Here is a 19,823-nt window from a genome sequence, read left to right as displayed (position 1 = left end):
AGTTTACTTAATAAGAAAAATATATTTTTAAAAATGTGAAATGTTTTCCTTTCATTGATTCTGTAATAGTCTTTAGTAATTATTAATTTAATGAAATAATAGCCACTTAAAATTATAAGAAAATGAAATAAATTAAAATCAAGTTATTCCAATTTCTCCTTAGGATTCTAAATTCACTCAGTCAAAAATATTCTTTTAATACCTTCTATTATGGGACAAGGCACATTTGTGGGTAATTGTAGTATGTTTTCAATAGAGGACATGTTCAAAGATACTGACAGATCCAAATCCTTTGAGCATTCACTATGAAATATACCAAGCAACATTCTTAAAATCAACCATTTTCTTCTGGCATACATAATGTGAGCTATCCTCTGTGGAAAGGTAATGTAGAACATTACTTTGAAGGAGACTAAACTCTAAATGGGAAAGAATACATATAAAAAGGCAGTACCCAAAACAGCAAATATATTTAAGCCAAAATTTACAAACAAAATGTACAGTGACAAATAGATTCTAATGAAGATTTTACTGGAAAAAAAAACAACCTACCCACTAATGCATTAAATATAAATGCATTTTAATTAGCAATGCAATTTTTAATAGACTTATGAAAAACACTGGTCATAAAAATGGTCTTCTGTACAATTCTGTATTTATTAAGAAGAGCAAGATAGAGAGCTATGCAAAGATAAATCCAAATATCCCAGGGAAGAAGAGTTTAGTCAGAGAAAACTAAAACAAAAGTTTTTAATGAAATAATGGCATAACTGAAAAATTGTAGGAAGACAAAGAATTTGACTCCCTTAATTCATCATAGAACAGTATATAGTTTTTAAAGAGATGTTTTTAGGGTGTAGTGCTTTTGTGGTTTCAGAAAGGTATCATGTAAGAAAACAAATTAAATCAACATTATATTAAAAAAATCTCCATTTTAACTATTTTTTGTTGGCTGATAAAGTTTTACCCTGAAGTAATTCCTATCATTCCCAGTAACTCCTTCATAAACATATGGTATATAAAATGAAAGCCATAAGAAAATTATCCTTACTAATTGCCACATCTAGTTTTTAATCTTTTAAGTTAGAGTAGCCAATCAATTTATCTTTCCTATAATATTTTTTCTCCATATTATATTGTCAGTTAATGTTTTAAAATGGCAGCTTTAATTTAGGATGCCACCTCTTAACTGTCATTTTATAATTTTTTGTATAGGAGGAGAATTCAAAAAGTGGGTATTCTCTGTGGTTAATAAATTGGCTCGAGTCACATTTTTAGTTCAGAACTTTTTTTGGTCACAGAAAATGTGTATCAGAACACTAGTTTTGTGGCCATAAAGTCTGCTACCTTTTGAATCTGATTTTTAGTACCATCTTAATATTATGTTATAAAGAACACAGAATATACCTTTATATTTGGCTTTCTCAGAATAAAGATATATGCTTTATTTAAAGCTAATTTGCTCAATATTGGCTTGGAAATTTAAAAGATTTTACTTAATGCTAATTTAACTTTTTTGTAGCTATAAGCTCATAATTTTACCACTGGCTTTTCTGCTACACAAATTCTGAACAGTAATGAAACATTACAGTATTTCATTTGGATAATGTTGATATAAATATGTAACCAAATATTGGAAAATTTCAAATCAACTTGTTACCAACCATGAACTCTAATAAATGGGCATTTATTATGACTATCACTTTTAATATATTAAAATTATTCAGTAACTGTTTTTTGCACATTAAATGAAAAATTAATTTTTTAAATTTTATTCAAAGCATTAGGAAAATCATATTCAAAACACAGAAATAATCAGACTGTAACAATGCTGCATAGATAGTGGTTCACAAGTTCCCTGACACTAAGTGACTTCTACCTAACAAAAACTTCAATTTTCAAGTCACCAGGTAGAAAATGGTAGAGGCATTATTTTCTCTCTGAGGCTGTAAAAATGGCTTCAATGGTTATCCCCTAATTTAATTCTACTCCCCTCTTGTTACTTCTCAGATAAGAAAATTTAGAATGTAAGGATTACTGGAAGGGAATGGGAGGTAAACTACCTCTTAGGGGATACCCTGGTCAGTGCCTGCTTTAATCAGACAAAACACTGAATTAAGTTTTAAAAATTACAACCACACCATTATGCATAACTAAAATTGCCAATATGAATACTTTTTTTTTTTTTTTACATAATACATTACATGTATACAAGAAAAAAATGACCTGTTTCCAATCCTTTGACCTTCAGTAGAAAAAAAAAGTCATCACTAATGAGAGATCTGAAAGAGAATTTTCATGGCACAGCATTAATTCCATAGGGATCAAAATCATTTCTGAATAGTGAAAATAGCCTGAATCAATGAGAAATTGCTAAATTTTTTAAGAGTTTACTTTTTTAAAGGGAAGACAATTTATATGGGAGGAATTTGTAGCTGGAAACATTGTTCATTAAAACAGTTACCTGAGAAAGACTCTTAAAATTGCCAGTGCTTTCAGAACCTCCCTCCACCCCAACAATGCAGGAAGGAGCGATTTGTAGGCTTCTAGCTTCTTATCGTTACCTACATGAAGAAAGTTTTGAACTCAACAATCGTTTGGGCTTTACTACTACACTGATTAAAAGGCCACAACCAAGACATCTGAATGGTAGACTATACGCGCATTTTTGCATTCATTTCAGGCTTCTCCCTTTATCCTTTTTTTAAGAAAGAGTTTGTAATTGTTCAAATGGTCTTGGATTCAAACCTACTGTCCACACACACAAAAAACCTTTTGTAAGCAAATTGAAGTTTTCTTATAATAGTAAACAAGCTGTCTGGTCTACGTTCTCTAATCTATGCCTAGAAAATAAGGCATTATTAATTCTTCATTGGCCACTGCAGAGCATAGACAAGTGTTTTCTTTCTAATCAGAGGCATATACAAACATTCCTCAAAGTGCATTGTTATTTTTAACCTCTGTTATGCATTTACACAGCATGAGCATTTATGACTCCTTACATACTTGTAGGATAAAATGCTTATTCCCAACATCTCACAAACACCATAATTACTTGAGAAAAGACAAAGTGAGAGCAGCTACAGAAGTAGCAAGGTTTTTTTTTTTTCCACAAATAAAAAAAAAATATACAAAAATGGCAAGTTAGTGATAACTGTAGTATGAACTCTCAATAATATTCCACTTTGGGTTCCAAATTAAGATTTGACAAGTTTGAAGCCTTGTCCTGTGTCCAGCACAGTAGGAAGAAACCAACTCATTTTTAATCTTTTCAAACACCTAAAACAACTTTTGCAGATCCAAAAAAGGTTCAGACCGCACAACCAATTTGCCAAATGCACCAGAGGATACGTAATACGAGGAAAGTGTAACATCCAGTGCTTGGCCACGTCGCTGCCTGTTGGCAGGTGCAGAGTGTAGTCACTCCATCGCTTTGACACACCGTAGACGGCTTTCACAGTGCGGCCCTTTTCAGTCCAGCAGATGTTATTACTGGGGTTGCAGTTATATTCTACCCAGTCTTTTGTAAAGTCACCCAGCTGTGGTGGGTCAGCTTCTTCAATATCTATGGTCTTTGTCATCTCTGCTCCTTGCACTGCAATGTACTGATCATTGATTTTTCTCACTTCTTTCACCCACGGAGTTGAATTCTCACTGTCTAATACGATAATAAGGCGAGAACAGAAGGAGGCATTCTTTTCTCTCCACCATTCTAAAAGTGTGTCAAGGCGCAGTATGTCTCCACCTGTGAACAAAAGAAAATTCAATAGAGTAATAATTTCTGAAGCCTCCTCTTAAGTATAGTTTAAGTTCCTAGAATTAAATATGTAGGCCAAAAAAATAGATGGAGCCTTCCTTTCAAAGTATCTCGTCAGAAGAGTTTTTAAAAACAGACTTTCAACTTTGGGTTAAAAAAAAAAAAATCCTTGTTACATTGAAAAAGGAATAGGTTATAATAAATTAAGAAAATTATATTTATGAAGTTAAATTTAGTGAAAAAAATAAAGTCAATATTCTCTATCACAGGCAGCAAATTATGGCTCATGGGCCAATCCAGTCATCTGTGTTTGTACGGCCTGAGAACTAAGAACTGATTTACATTTTTACATGGTTAAAAATCAAAAGAACAGAAGTTTGTGACATGTGAAAATACAAGAAACTTAAATTTTTCTTCTTCTTATTTCCATAAATAACATTAATGTGCATTCTGTCTATGGCTGCTTTTGTTCTATAGTGCCTGCGCTGACCAGTTACAATAGGGACCTTATGACTACTAAGCCAAAAATACATTGCCCTTTAGAGAAAAAGTTTGTTGGGTCTTTTGAAAATCACTGATCACTGATAAATTAATGTTACCTTGCCTTATACATAGACACCTATTGAGGGAAAAAGAAACTCTTCCTACCTGTATCGTGGTAGGAAGAAGTGGATTTTTTAAAGATTTTATTTATTTGACACAGAGAGAGAGAGAGAGAGAGCACAAGTAAGGAGAGCAGCAGGCAGAGGGAGAGGGAGAAGCAGGCTCTCCACTGAGCAGGGAGCCCGATGCGGAGCTCAATCCTAAGAACCTGCAATCATGACCTGAGTTGAAGGCAGCCACCTAACTGACTGAGCCACCCAGGCACCTCTAAATGTATTTTATTACCTGAAAACAACACAGGATTAAAAAAAAATACATACCCAGAAAAGTCTAAAGCATATTTATCTTAAAGCTAGTAGGTTTTACATCTAGTTCATTATAATAGGCCTTTTTGTATTAATTTTGATTTTTAAATATATGGCACTAAAATACTATCTTGACTATTTAATTTTTGGCATCCTCTTAAATTCTGTGACCCAAGCAAGTGCTATCCTTACTCACTCTACTCTTGGCTGTGTTTCAATGGTACATTAATATTCATAGAATCATTCCAATTCTAGGGAATTTATCCTAAGGAAAGGGCAGAAATGGGGACAAAAATTACATACAAAGATCTTCTGCCCACTGCTATCTATGATAGTGTAAAATCTGAAACAACCAGGAGGAATGGAAATTATGAGAGAATTCTAATAAAATGGTATTTTAAAAAAATTCTATTGACAAGAAAATGTCTATAATACTAGGAGAAAAAGCATGGCATGGAAGTGTATCTACAAAAACAGCAGTGGTTATTGCTGGGTGTTTGGATTTCAGGTAGTTTTTGTTACACCTTCCTATATTTTTGACCATTTTTACACTGAGCATATGTTACTTTAATGATCAGAACAAAGTCTTAACATGGTATAATCTCTATGTTGAGGGAGATGACGGCACAAGCTCCAACAATTTCAGATACACATCTCTACCTAGAGCAATCATTCTCTGCTAAACTATCAAAATGACACTGGAGAGAGAGAGAGAATCCTTTAGTATTTGGTTTCTATTAGTAATGTGACCCCTGAAGCCAGGGCATAATAACACATTCTTTATGAACAATTAATATTCTTTTATTCATCAGCCTACTATAGCTTGGGCTTTTGACAATGAAAAAGCTATTTCATGAATTGTTCTTATACTCCTGCTTATCATTTCAGAGGCACTATCTCAATGCATGGTCTCTGTGTATTACTAATGTGTTGCTTCACAGAGAGCTCCAGAAGATACCTTTCATTATATGGTAAAATGTTAACTTTTCATTATTGCCAGTTTTATTCATTTTCTCATAGAGATCAGAGAATGACGGAGATTACAAGAGCTATTATACAAAATCCATCTGCCACAAAACATCATTGTCTAACTTGCCTTCTACAACTATTTCAATAAATATCCTAAAAGCACATTCTAAACTAATTCTCTTGTATACATGCTCTTTAGATATCAATAAGAGACTTAAAGGAGCATTAAAGCCTTTTCAACTATTTCTCTTCTCCTGTTTTGTTTTGCTCTGCTTTCTCCTATGAATAGGTTCTATGTTGCATTTGGCTTTTGGCCCAGATGCAAAGTACTTACATTTATCTCAGCTAACAGCCATCTGATGCAGTTAAAGTAATTGAGACTGCTTTTTAAAGGCTTTGTTTATCTGTGATAAACTGCTTTATAGATTATCTACATTTTTTTCATTTAATTCTCTCTTGTCATTATCATAATTGTTTTTTACTCTGAAACAAAGAGGCTAAAATAACTGATTCCATCTTATGAAACTCCATAAATTAAGGAGACTACTATATATTCTAAGAAATACTGTGAGTCAAGGTATGTGATATAAGGGCAAATAGAGATTCTCTTTCTCACAGTGGTACTTAGTTCTGGACCTGCTCTTACTTGCTAACTCCCATGTAAAATCCAGACATGATGTTTTACAGGTTTTTAGAAAGATGTAATTCTATTTTACAGGTTTTTAGAAAGATGTAATTCTCCGAGCTCAAAGCTCTCTATCACATGGGAGAGAACTGAGAGAAAGGAAGGCTCAGCCTCTATCCCCAGTTCAACCTGGTTACCTCCAAGGGGGCTTGGTGCCTCAAGCTGAGAGAGTAGAGCGTTGCTGAATTATGGGATGAACCTGCCCTTCTTGGAGGAGGCAGGGTCATGTGCTTTCTTCATTGTGTTCTACTTTTTACGATTAAGTCTCCAAAAAGAAAGTTACACATAGAAGAACAAATCTTCTTGGCTAAGAGAGGAATTCTATAATGGTCAACTCATTGGTGATATATTAAAAAAATATTATAAAGATACCATTCCAGAATATAATTGCTAGATATTAACCTAAAATATAGCCACACTTTATGGAGTTTATAAGTCTTCATAAATTATTGCTAACTCAGTGAGTGAAAATTTAAGAACACTGATATATATATGTTACTTGGTGTCTATTATTTTTCCTAGGAAAAGAAAAAGTTGATATAAATAGTAGGAAACTATACATCTAGAATTTACTTCCAAAGCCATCTTTTAAAAGATACTTAAAATAAATTTTTAAAAGATTTAAGTGGAAAAATACAAAGTTTCTGAAAAATGTTTATATTAATAAATCCTTGTTTATTATTAATTTATTAATTTATTATTTATTAATATATTCTATATGTTAACATATAACAAGCTTACTTTTAAAATTATTTTCTTAAAATACTTACAAATAACCAGGGATATATGCATAACCACCAAAATTATGTCTTTTTCCATTTGATTTGGGAAGAGTTCAGTATTATAAGGAATACAGTAAATTTTTAATAATCAATCCCAGGTTTTAGGTCTGAAATGCTATTTCTTTCAGGATTTTTGAATTGACTAGAACCTTTTTTTCTGTGCTCTAAGGCCAAGTACACAGACTGGTATACTTTACCTAGAATTAAAATAGCCAAAAAGGCTTAAAAAGTTTTCTACATTGAATTATTAATAACTTACAGGTCAAGTAAAAGATTTTACAAACTATATTTAAGTAATTTTGATGTTGACTACCTTCTTCAACAGTGTTTAGGAAATGGGTGAACAGTGCTATAAAAAATATCTACTAAACCAGAACATGCAATTTTCTCTACCTTTTTTAAAGATTTTTATTTGTTTATTTGACAGAGATCACAAGTAGGCTGAGAGGCAGGCAGAGAGAGAGGAGGAAGCAGGCTCCCTGCTAAGCAGAGAGCCCGATGCAGAGCTCGATCCCAGGACCCTGAGATCATGACCTGAGCCAAAGGCAGAGGCTTTAACCCACTGAGCCACCCAGGTGCCCCCAATTTTCTCTACCTTAATGGTTTTAGCCTTGGCAGCACATGGTACAATGGGGGAAAATACACTTTAAGGGGTTAGGCAGATCTGGATTTGAATTATGGTTCCATCACTTACCAGCTGTATGACCACAGATATGTAACAACTTTAGGTTTTCATTTTATTCTTTGAAAAATGAAGATGATAGAGGTGATAGTACTTACCTGAAAGCTTAAGTGAAGATTAAATTTAATGTATATAGAGTACTAAGCATAGTAGCTGCTTCAAATATGCCCAATAAATATTTGCTTTTACTCCTAGACAGCCATTAATTTATTCACAAAACCAAAAATTACAATGTATTTTTATGATAAAACCCTTATTTCAAATCTAGCATGCGATTAGGGAAACCATGATGGTTTAAAATCATCTCAACTTTAACCTTTAATCATCCCCACTTAGAGTTCTTATGTTGGGAGCTCTACCTCTGTCCTTCCAGAATGCTTCTGCTTATATTAGTCCTTGATCTGAGTATCTATTTCTACTTCTGTCTATTTTATTATTTGTAAGTATTCTTAGTCTAAAACACCTATAATAGTTAAAGAAAAAGCAGGATAGAATTAAGTTCTAAAAGAACTATTTCTAACATAAAATAAAATTACCTTTTTTTTCATGATTCATTCAATGATTTTTTTTTTTTTTTTTGGAACCACTTTATTTATTTATTTGACAGAAACAGACACAGCAAGAGAGGGAACACAAGCAGGGGGAGTGGAAGAGGGAGAAGCAGGCTTCCTGCCAAGCAGGGAACCTGATGGAGGGCTGGATCCCAGGGTCCTGGGATCATGACCTGAGCCGAAGGCAGACATTTAAGGACAAAGATACCCAGGCGCCCTCATTCAATGATTTCTTCCATCTGTCTGTTACTTAAGGAACCCTACTAGGGATCTGCCAGGCTCTGTTCTAGGCACTAAGCAAATAATTAACAAAACAAAGCCCGTGACTTATGTGGTCTCTATTCTAGTTGGGAAGCCCAATGAACAAATTTACATCTAAAATAGATCTCATTTTACAGTTAGCAAGAAGATTTAATATTACCCCATCATTTTACAGAGGAGAGAACTGAAACTGAGAGAAGTTAGGTAACTTGACAAAAATAACACTGTTAAGACAAAATCAGGACAAGGACCAAGGTCTCCTGACCTAAGCACTACTCTCACCATATCACCTCACTTGCTTAATCCTTATAAGCTTTCTAACATAAACTGTATATGTGCAGAACTATTGAAATCAGCACTCCTAACATTTAAAGACTTAGAAGTACTGGTCAAGTTAATTAGCTTCTGAAAAATGAAACTAAGTTTAATAATTCTGAAAATATATTAAAGGGAAACTGATAATTTCTTAGACTAAGCAGATTTTTTCTTCCAATCAATACAAGATAAAATTCTCAAAACCTTTAGAGATTACTAATACTATGCTAAACAGGTATGCCAGAGAAAACAAAAACAAAACAGAATCACCTGTATACTTAGTAAACTGTGAAGCAGAAAATTAAGAATTTTGGAAATCTGGAAATAATGCTGCAGTGTGAAGGGTAGCTTTCCATAAATAGATCTGTCTTTATAACAGTGAAATTGCCAGAGGTACATTTACCTGCAAGAGCCCACTCTCCTGTGCCATGGGTGTGCCCACTGTAATACAAAACATACGTATCATGTCTAGGTCCATCCACAGTCCGAAGTTCAAGGAAAGCTTTCAGTTTGGAATGTAGAGTATCAAAAGACAGTCCACTTGTGGAGTAGTCACATCCATAGGTCTCAATCATATGATATGCAAAAAATCTTTGGATAGCATTGAGCATGCCAGTAGACCTCAAATTTAACTCCTGCACATGTTCTGGTGGAAGAAGTGTTGGCTGGCCATCAGGACTGAAGGAAAAAAAAATTATTTTGGTGTTTAAAGAGTGTACATTCTATGTCACATTCTTACTCTTTATTTGTAATTAAGCATCATAACAGCTGCTGCTAACCAAATAGCAGAATTTTTTAAAACCCTCTTTTCTAAAGTACTAAAAATTAAGCTTGAACATCAGAGCCTAATTACTAAAAGTTACATTTCTATATAACTTTTCTCTAACCAATAAAATAGTCACCAGACTGAAAGCTGGGAAAAGATCTTCAAATGTAGATAAGACTGTTCTTTGTTCTGTATTCATATTCTTTTACCAAATGACAGATACTGAATAAGACTTTTTAAAAGCAAGATCATACTGATTTTACCCTGCATTTCAAGAACACCCAGGTGGGAACTATAATGAAAGAACTTTCTTTCCTTGACAAAAAACTTTATGGAAGCAGTATGCTTTATATTTCTATATTGAAAAAGACTTTATAAGGTTGCATTCAAGTTCTACTAAGGAACACAAATGACAGAAGAAATTGTTGGTAAATGACATTTTGAAACAGTTATACTGTTTCAATGCCTTATACTGCTGAACAACTGAAGGCAGATCTGATCCTAGAACGAACATAAAATGGTACTGTAGTAAAGATGAAAAACCATGTCTTAAAGCTAGCAGAATCAAAATACCATTATTCAGGAAGAAAAAAAAAAATCATCACTCCTACCCAGAAAAGGAAGTTCTTTCAGTAGTTTTGAAAACCTTACATTTTGCTTCATATATTATCAGTACTATTCTTTTTTTTTTTAAGTTTTATCAGTACTATTCTAATGACACTAGTTTTCATTAAAATAGTAAGACACTTTGTGCTGTATATGTAACATTTAGCAGTCACAAACAGTAAAAGAATAAGCAAAACATTAACAAAAGTTAGTGCAAATTATTATTTCACATATTCTCTTGGCTAAACTGTCACATCTTACTTTATGTGACCCTTTTAAATCTATTCCTTTTACGTCTCATAAGAATTTGCAACTTTTTATAAAGCCCTTAACACAAAGAAAAATATTTACTACAAATACTGTTTTTGGTTTTTATGACAACTATTTGAAATAAATTTTTTATTTCAAGTCTTCCCTCTCCCCACCCCAAAAATCACAAAGGAAATTATGAATACTTTGTAATCAAAATTCATTAACAGCAAATAACTATTTTTTTCTATTTCAAAGGTACTTACTATAAAAATTTTTTTAATGTGGCAATATTTACAGATTCAAAAAGATTTGCCACACATTTAAGGACAAAAATTATTTTGGAATCAAACTACAATGAAACAAATACATGTTTAACTTCATTCCCAACTTTTTGGTAACATTTTCCAGTGAGCAGAGTACTTTTACATTCATATTCTCATTAGCTCTTCATAATAGGTTCCTCTGAGATGGGAAGAATAGGTAGTGTCATTTGCATTTTTTGAGGGGGGGAGGGGCAAAGGCAGAGGGAAAGAGAGGATCTTAAACAGGCTCCATGCCCAGCGTAGAGCCCAACGTGGGGCTTGATCTCACCACCTTGAGATGATGATGTGAGCTGAAATCCAGAGTTGGATGCTTAGCCAACTGAGCTACCCAGACATCCCTGTCATTGGCATTTTAGGTAAAAAACACTGAAGTTCAGAGAAGTTATGATTTGCTTAGGGTTAACACAGAACTAGTATTTAGGATTCTCAGGTTCAGTATACATTCTATTAAATTTCAGCAGGTTGTTTCTATTAAATTTCACCATGTTGTTTCATAGGACATTTTCTTAAACAAGATAACCTTTTCTAAAGAAAGGATAGGACCTTTTTCTAAAGAAAGGGTAGGACCTTTCCTTGGAAGCATCATTCATATTTTCTCATTTTTTTAACTAAGTATAAGCTAATCACATTTATCAAGAAAATATTTAAATTGAATCCTGAGGATTACATCATTATGCAGAGCTAATAAAAGTTTTTAAACATTTGGGGTAAATGAAAAAAACTGCAATGCATTATATTTTGAAAATACTATACTTCTGAAAAAATGAGCAATCATGTTTTATATTCAAATTCATACAAATATTAGGAAAATATTAAGAGTCAAGTAGTCATTACTAATTATACTAGATTACTGTACCTGCAGAAGTTGGTGGGAATCACAATAGCATATCCAACGGATGTTCCTCCTAAACAGTTACCCAATTCATGGAAGAGACCATGAGCCATGGATTCCAGTGGTAAAACTATCAGAAACATGCTCAAGAAGATTCCATTTGTTGGCTAAAAGAAGTTCAAAAAAGCATATTTATACCGCATGTGTGACTGCACTTATGTGTGTGCATATATATATTTATGTACATACATTTGCCTCACTTCCAAAAAAAGATAAAAGAACAATAAATAACCTAAAACAATTACAGGTTGAATCAGATAAAGTATATAAAGCTGAGCAATGAAACCTAAATTAATCTGGAAGTTTCTTGAAAGTTGTGGCAAAACAAACACAGCACATCCTATTTTTTTTAATTTGCCTGGTAACATCCTACCCACACTAAAAAAACAAAAGAAAACCCTCTTGGTATGACACTAAAGGCCAGAAAACAAATCCTTTCCTGTTAAAAAACCAACATATTCTAAATCACTTTTCAAATAACATACTCATTTATTTTATCAGAAAAGTTACTTTAGAAAGGGCTCGTTTTTTTCCTGTGAAAAGCCCAAAATTAAAGAAAATAAAATCTTATAGAAAATTTAAGATTCTAAAGCTATCAAAATGAATCCCAGTCTTAAACTTTTAATAAAGTCTTCCTTTGAAAAGCTCTAGACTCTGTAAATTCAAAGTTGTAAAAAAAAAAAAAAAGTGTATGTGTGTGTATATATGTTCTATACACATAAAGGGCATTTAAGCATCCTAAAAGCAAAAGAGAAAAAGGGAGGCAAAAAAACCCCCAAAAACAAAAAACCCAGAAAAAATAAAGGACCCATTTAAGTGAAAAGAAAATGGGTGATAATCACTCAGTCCTGATCTATAGCTTCACAATACCAGTAGTATTCCCCATTCTTTGTGTTGCTACTGCACATACTATATAGTTATATGCTTGCTTCTGTTCATGAAAATGTATTTCTCTAATTCCTTCAGAATTATAATAAAAAATGGGTGATTCCCATAACAGAAAAATGGATATAATGCCCTATTTTGGGTATGCTGTTTGCTATCAATTGCATAAAATATAGTACATGCTCAATTTAGAAACATTAGAAAATATAATTGATAAGTGATTAAAATCATTGCATGTACCGTCCTCCACACATGCTTTCTGAAATACCTGACTTCACATTATATACACGTTTTTTTTTTTTATCACAGTAGGATAATGTTCTGTACACTAATGTACTATAAGCCTATTAGTATAATGTTAATCATTTGTAAAGAATGGCATTCCTGGGTGCCTGGGTGGCTCAGTGGGTTAAGCCACTGCCTTCCGCTCAGGTCAGGATCTCATGGTCCTGGGATCGAGTCCCGCATCAGGCTCTCTGCTCAGCAGGGAGCCTGCTTCCCTTCCTCTCTCTCTGCCTGCCTCCTGCTTACTTGTGATCTCTGTCAAATAAATAAATAAAATCTTAAAAAAAAAAAAAAACAATGGCATTGCTGGGGCACCTGGGTGCCTCAGTTGTTGGGTGTCTGCCCTTTGGCTTGGGTCATGTACCTGGGATCCTGGGATCATTGGGCCCTGCGTAGGGCTCCTTGCTCGGTGGGAGGCCTGTTTATCCCTTTCCCACTCCCCCTGCTTGTGTACCCTCTCTCCCTGTGTCTGTCGAAAAGAAAAAAAAAAAAAGAGAATGGCATTCCTATCATATGTATAAATTTTTAATTAGCTGATTCCCTACTATTGCTATTTAGATTCCATTTACTTTTCTATTTTAATAAAACCAGAATAAGTATGAAGTTCTCTTACAATTTTTAAATCGCTTTGATAATCTGAGTTTCATCTCTGGTGAAGTGTTAAATACTTTACTAATTTTACCATGGGGCTGCCTTTTTATTATTACAGCTTTGTTTTGCTCTCAGTATATTTGACTTTTGTGGGTTATATGATGTTGCTTCCCCCCCCCCCAATGTTTTTGTTTTTTGTTTGCTTAGCTTTTTTTTTTTTTGAAGATTTTATTCATTTACTTGAGAGAGAGTGTACATGCACAGGGTGTAAGGGCAGAGGGGGAGGGAGAGGGACAAGCAGATTCTAAGCAAAGCACAGAGCCCAACTACAGGCTTGATCTCACAACCCTGAGATCAAGACCTGCGCAGAATCTAAGTCTCAAATTTTAACCGAGCCACCCAGGAACCCCTTGCTTAGCATGTTTTTAATTGTAATGTCACTCTGTGTAAGTTAAAGAAATCTTCCTCTACCCAAAGATCAAGAAAGATTGTTTTACATTACCCTTGAAGGCTTTATTGTTTTGCTCTTCCCATTTTTAGGTCTATAATCCAAATGTAATTAGTATTTGTTTATGGTCCAATTCCATTTTTGCTATTTGTACAATTACCAATCACTGAAAATCTCAACAACTCCACATTACTCTACAGTGCCATCTCTGCCATACATCAAGTATTATGGGATTTGTTCTTATACTCTATTCTGTTCCATTAGTCTGCCTGTCCGTTCAAATATTTCCTTTGGCCTTTATTTCCTCCTTTCTTCTGGGACTCCAGTAAAATAGAGATCTTCTCACTGTATCCTCTTTGAGTCAGTCTTTTGTATTTTCCCTGTTTTTCTTTTGTGCTCCTTCTTGTGTAATTTCTTCTGAAATGTACCTTCCAATTTACTAATGCTCACTTTCAGCTTTATCTATTAGTCTTGCACACTGAATTTCAGGTATTTTATTTTCTGATTCTAAAACTTATTTTTTTTCAAATCTGCCTTGTTACTATTTTATAGTTTTCATCTTCCTACCATTATATACTACCTTTGCTTTTATCATTTTCAACTGGGTAAATATGGTTTATCAAGACTTTCTGGCCATCTCTTGCTTGTTGGTGCTGCTGCTTATTGCTCTTGATGCTGTGTGTGTGTGTGTACCTGGTTATATTTATGATCTGAACACTGTATACAAAAATACATACATGTGTGTATATATATGTACTTGCATATATATGTGTGTGTATATATGTATGTATATGTGTATATATAAAATTATCCTAGGCCTGAAATGAGTCCTATAATTATATAACTACATATATATACATACTCACAGGACCCATTTCAAGCCTAGGATGATGATACCTTTCTCCAAGTGGATTTTTGTTCGTTTCTTCCAAAGAGCTGGGGGCATTACAACTCAGTATTTTAATCCAGGTTTGACCACTTAATCCGAGTCACATCACTCAAAGGAAACTGTCAGAATGCAAATTCATGACAGCGCTGTAATGGACATGGTTCCACCCTTTTCCTTCAGTGTGTCTTCTTAAAATGGGAGGTAATTAAGTTACCAAAGACCCCACCTCTGAAGTTCTGGGCTTCGGTTTTTGCTTTTGATGGTACTAGGGGTGCAGCTCAACTTTAAACCTTCCTTCTTCAGTTTTAAACATGTTCACAGGGAACACTGTTGAGTATTACTATCCCCGAAAGTATAATATATATTTTCATTTACTCAAGTCTTCTTTCAAAATCCTCAGTGGAGTTTTAAATTTCTTTGTAAAAATATCCTAAGTTTCTTTTAAACCTTTTTCATTTTATGTTGTTCTATGAATGGAGTGATTTCCATTACATTTTCTGATTATGCACTTCTAGGACATTGACTCTGGTATATTTACATGTTTTTTGTCACCTAAATGTATTAAAAATATATACTCCCACGATACATCATTTATTTCTTCTTATATTACCTACATCCTACAATTCCAAGAAAATTTACATAGTTTTTATAGTGGCTAGGTTAATGGTAACTATCCACAAATCAACTTTTCATGACAGAGTTTACAAGGTTAAAGATGCAGCATAATTCTCACAACTGGTAGGACAGCATTTTCAATTGATTTCCTGGTTAACTCTTAGGTTTGCCAGGTAATCATCTTACCTACAAATATTAATAATTTCATTACTTTCTTTTTCTTCTATACCTTCTATTGCATATGTTGCTCCAAGATAACAAAAAACATTTTGTTTTAGGGGTTTAATTCATCAAAGGATTACTTCTACATTATGTCAGCCATTCATATAAAAGAATTACTAAATAACATGACCAATATGACAACTTGATTATTTCTACCTTTAACTTTATATAACTAGTACTTTTCTGATCAAGATAGCAATGAAAGAAACTACATAATTCACCATGTTATAATTTATAGCAAAAGTCACAAAAACCTTCAGGGCCAGAAAAGTGGTATGTGAAGCAGCTGTGATAAACAGTGGTAAGGATTCTAAAGAGAAAGTGCACTGTTGCCTAAAAGCATACATTTTTTTAAGGCATTTAAAAAAACTGAAGTGTAACTGACACACAGTTGTATTAGTTTCAGGTGTACAACATAGTGATTCAATAATTCCATACATTACTCAGTGCTCACCTGGGTAAGTGTAGTTACCCTACAACATTACCATGATATTATTTATATTCCCTATGCTCTATTTTCATCTCTGTGACTTGTTTATTTTAAAACTGGAAGTTTGTACCTCTTAATCCTGTACATCCCTTTTGCCTATCATCCTACCCACCTCCCCTGTGGCAACTGCCAGTTTGTTAGTTTTGTTTAGATTCCACATATAAGTGAAATCATGCAGTATTTGTCTTTGGTTCACTTATTAAAGGCACATATTTTTAAAAAATAGTTCTGCCTAAATAAAGCTGCTCTACTCAATCTTACAGGCATGTTTTATTCTGCTATAGAGATATAATTACAAAACAGAATTACAAAAAAAAAAGCACCTTCTTAAAAAAAAACAGCACCTTCTAAAAAAAAAAAAGTCCCTGCGCCTTATTCCAAAAATCAGGATACTTTCTAGAAGAATGAGAAGTTCAGTTTTATACACAGCCTTTCTGTACTAAGAGTTAGTAGGAAATTTCATGACATAGATACATAAAGATTTTTCTAAACAAGGAATTTGATATTCTGGAGTGAGGAACTAAATTTTGACATGTAATAGAATGTTGTACCATGAAAAAAATGTTAACTCTTCATTTTGTTTAATCAAACCATTTTCCTTTATTTAAGACTATTCATTAACTTGCTATCTTCCCATCTTCCCTATGTCTTAAAGAGAATGGAAATTCCCATTTCTGAAAGTGGCCCAGACATATTTAAATTTGGCCCTACTTATCAAATTATGTCAAGGGTATATATAGACTAGCCTTTCTTTAAATATTCATATGCATACAATATCAGTGGTTATTACTGACTTCTGTATTACCTTAAAGAATTTTATAAACCAACCAAGTTTTTTACTGTGAAATTGTATCATAGTTTTACCATTAGAAAAAACATTGCATTAATGCAGTTCACTGACAAATTATAAACTATTTAATGATAAACTTCAATTGCAAATCAGTCTGTACATGACTCCAGTAGGAAGCCTTATTAAATAATTTAAAAATCTAATTAAAATGTTAACTGATAGTGGTGTTATTCAATACTCTCATGTCAGTTATACAACACTGATAGTAATATTTAATAGGAATAAATAAGCAGATACTCAAAAGGTTACTGATAATTCATATACAACAGATGATCTGTTATTTTTATGATCTTAGGTGAAAACTGATAATTTTATGTTGTCATTAATTTTTAAGTCAAATTTAACAGAAAACATTAAATATTTGTATTATTTTGAGTAAGCAAGCTTAAACAGTTTTGAGTATACTCTGAAGATAACACACATAAATAAAAGTGAGCAGTTTGGCAACACAAAGAATTAGTAATCTTAACTGAACAGATGGTAAATATGTCCAGGGGGAGAAAAAATAAATTTAGGATGTTTTATCCACGTGGCACTTTCAGAAAGCTTCAATTTTACTGGCATGCAAACATTTACAGCTTTAACCGGAAAGTCATTTGTGACTTTGATGTACTCCTCATATTTTAAACAACTCCCTGTAATAAATACGATCAATTTACCTAAACAAAACTATTAAGTATAGGTACGTTTCTTCCTCCATTTCTCCAAATCACACTAAGCTCACTATCAAACTATAGGACATGATGCAAATTTCAAAGCAGGCAGAATCTGAACATACTATCAGACCAATAAACAACTCTAAGTAATATCCTTTGTAGAAAAGTAGTTACTAGCTATTCTCTGTTCAGCTGGGCTTTTGAATCAGGGTCAAAACATTCAACACTTTCATATCATAAAATTTCTCAGATAATCGGAACAAAATCTTTATGTAATATACAGACATGAATGTTGGAATTTCATTTTTAAAAATCTGGCATTTACATAAGAGATAAAATTATTGTTTAGAAGTATTTTCGTAGCGTCATCTTAAGTAAGCCAGTCTGAAAAATAGTACACATGGAAGTCTAAAGAAAATGAAGCCCAGGGCGCCTGGGTGGCTCAGTGGGTTAAGCCGCTGCCTTCGGCTCAGGTCATGATCTCAGGGTCCTGGGATCGAGTCCCACATCGGGCTCTCTGCTCAGCAGGGAGCCTGCTTCCCTCTCTCTCTCTCTCTCTGGCTGCCTCTCCATCTATTTGTGATTTCTCTCTGTCAAATAAATAAATAAAATCTTTAAAAAAAAAAAAAAAGAAAAAAAAGTAAATGAAGCCCAACTAAGAAACAGAATATATAAATGTATTATTAGAAAGCAATATATAAATGAAGGTAACATGCTCTTTAATATGAGAAGCCCATATTTAAGAAACAATGGGCAACCTCCAAAAATTTGCTCAGTAGAGGAAATTTTAAGAACATTAGAAAGCTACCTCAGTTTTAAAGCCAATGATTTCTTTATACAGAGGCAATAGGGTCTAGTGCAAAGGACTTAAGCTTTGGAGTTAGACTGGTTCAAACCTAGCTCAGCCATTTACCATCTGTGAGTACATAAGCAAATTAATTTACCTTTTGAGTCACTATCTATAAAAAGGAACTACTATTTATTTTGTGAGCTTGTTGTATAGATTAGAAATATGTGAACATGGCTAGCACAATAAATGGTAGTTGTAATTTGCAGTGAAGCATTTTTAAATTGAAGTCATTATGAGCAAGACAACAAAAAGCTAAATGACTATTACCATATAGGAGATACTGATGTATAGTTAAGGCTCTAGTAAATGTATTAGGAATCTTTTTTGAGTAATCTCAAATACAGATAGAAAAAAACAGACATTTTTTAGATGATATAGGTAAAACAACAGTGGTATGGGAATCAAACAGGAAGTCCACTGAATTTTACTTTTCCCATGGGCAGAATAAAGAGGTTACATTAAATAATCTCTATGCTCATTTCCAACTCTAAAAATACATGGAACTAAGTAAAGTGGTTAAGTGCTGTGAAGGCAGATTGCCTGGATTCTTACCAGCTCTGCAGCCTTGAGCAAGCTTCCTAATCTCTCCCATGTATTTCTTATCTATGAAATGGGAATAATAACGGTACCCATCTCAGAGTGTCATAAGGATTAAGTAAACACAGAAAGTACACAGAATGATGTAGAGCACATGGACAACAGTTAATAAATAGTAAATCTTATTAAATGGAAAAAATTCTCTGTGGTCATTAACATTTTTAAAAGCTGGAAAATCATCTGGAGAAAAAAGAAAAACCTTGTTTTTACTTCAAGAAAAACAAAATTAGGACCATTGTTGGTTTTTTTAGGGGGAAAAAAGTACTCCTGTTTCATAGTATTCTAGCAGAAATGAAAAAACATCAAATTAAAAGAATGCCCTTAAGCTAAAAAAAAAAAAAAAAAAAAAAATTAGTGTCCCCCCCCACAATCTAGACTAAAATAGCTCAAAACTTTAGAAAGAGAAATGAAACAAAACAAAAAATTATGAAACATGTGCACTTCTAGTTTTGGCAGCAGGTTTGAAAACTCCCTGTTCCCCATGCCAAGTGCAATAATATGGCTGATCCTGCCATCTTGCCAGAAATGAAACTGCTGCATCTGTGGATTTCATCTCTTTATTGGACGTGAGGCTGATCTTGTTCCATCTGTCCCACCCAGTGATTGCCATTGCTCTTCCCTATAGAGAAATCAGCTGTGATTATGGTTTTTCTGGTATGGGTCAAAAGGCTTCCACAAAAAGTTATATCATACTCC

The 19,823-nt window shown here is 33.4% G+C and overlaps 1 protein-coding gene across 2 annotated transcripts in view; it reads right to left on the bottom strand.

Annotated features, from left to right (window-relative positions):
• Positions 1-451: 451 nt before the first annotated feature.
• TMEM168 (transmembrane protein 168) overlaps positions 452-19,823 on the bottom strand; it is a 32,237-nt gene continuing 12,865 nt past the window's right edge. For both annotated transcript variants that reach the window (XM_059396546.1, XM_059396545.1), the window contains exons 3-5: positions 11,714-11,856; positions 9,314-9,588; positions 452-3,745 (exon numbers count right to left, since the gene is read on the bottom strand). In XM_059396546.1, coding sequence (XP_059252529.1) covers positions 3,198-3,745; positions 9,314-9,588; positions 11,714-11,856 — 966 coding nt within the window. In that variant the 3' untranslated portion in view covers positions 452-3,197. The remainder of the gene's footprint in view (positions 3,746-9,313; positions 9,589-11,713; positions 11,857-19,823) is intronic.

The sequence above is a fragment of the Mustela nigripes genome, chromosome 4 (genome assembly GCF_022355385.1).
Source record: "Mustela nigripes isolate SB6536 chromosome 4, MUSNIG.SB6536, whole genome shotgun sequence".
Taxonomy (NCBI): Eukaryota; Metazoa; Chordata; class Mammalia; order Carnivora; family Mustelidae; genus Mustela; species Mustela nigripes.
This window is presented reverse-complemented; position numbering and strand designations above follow the sequence as displayed.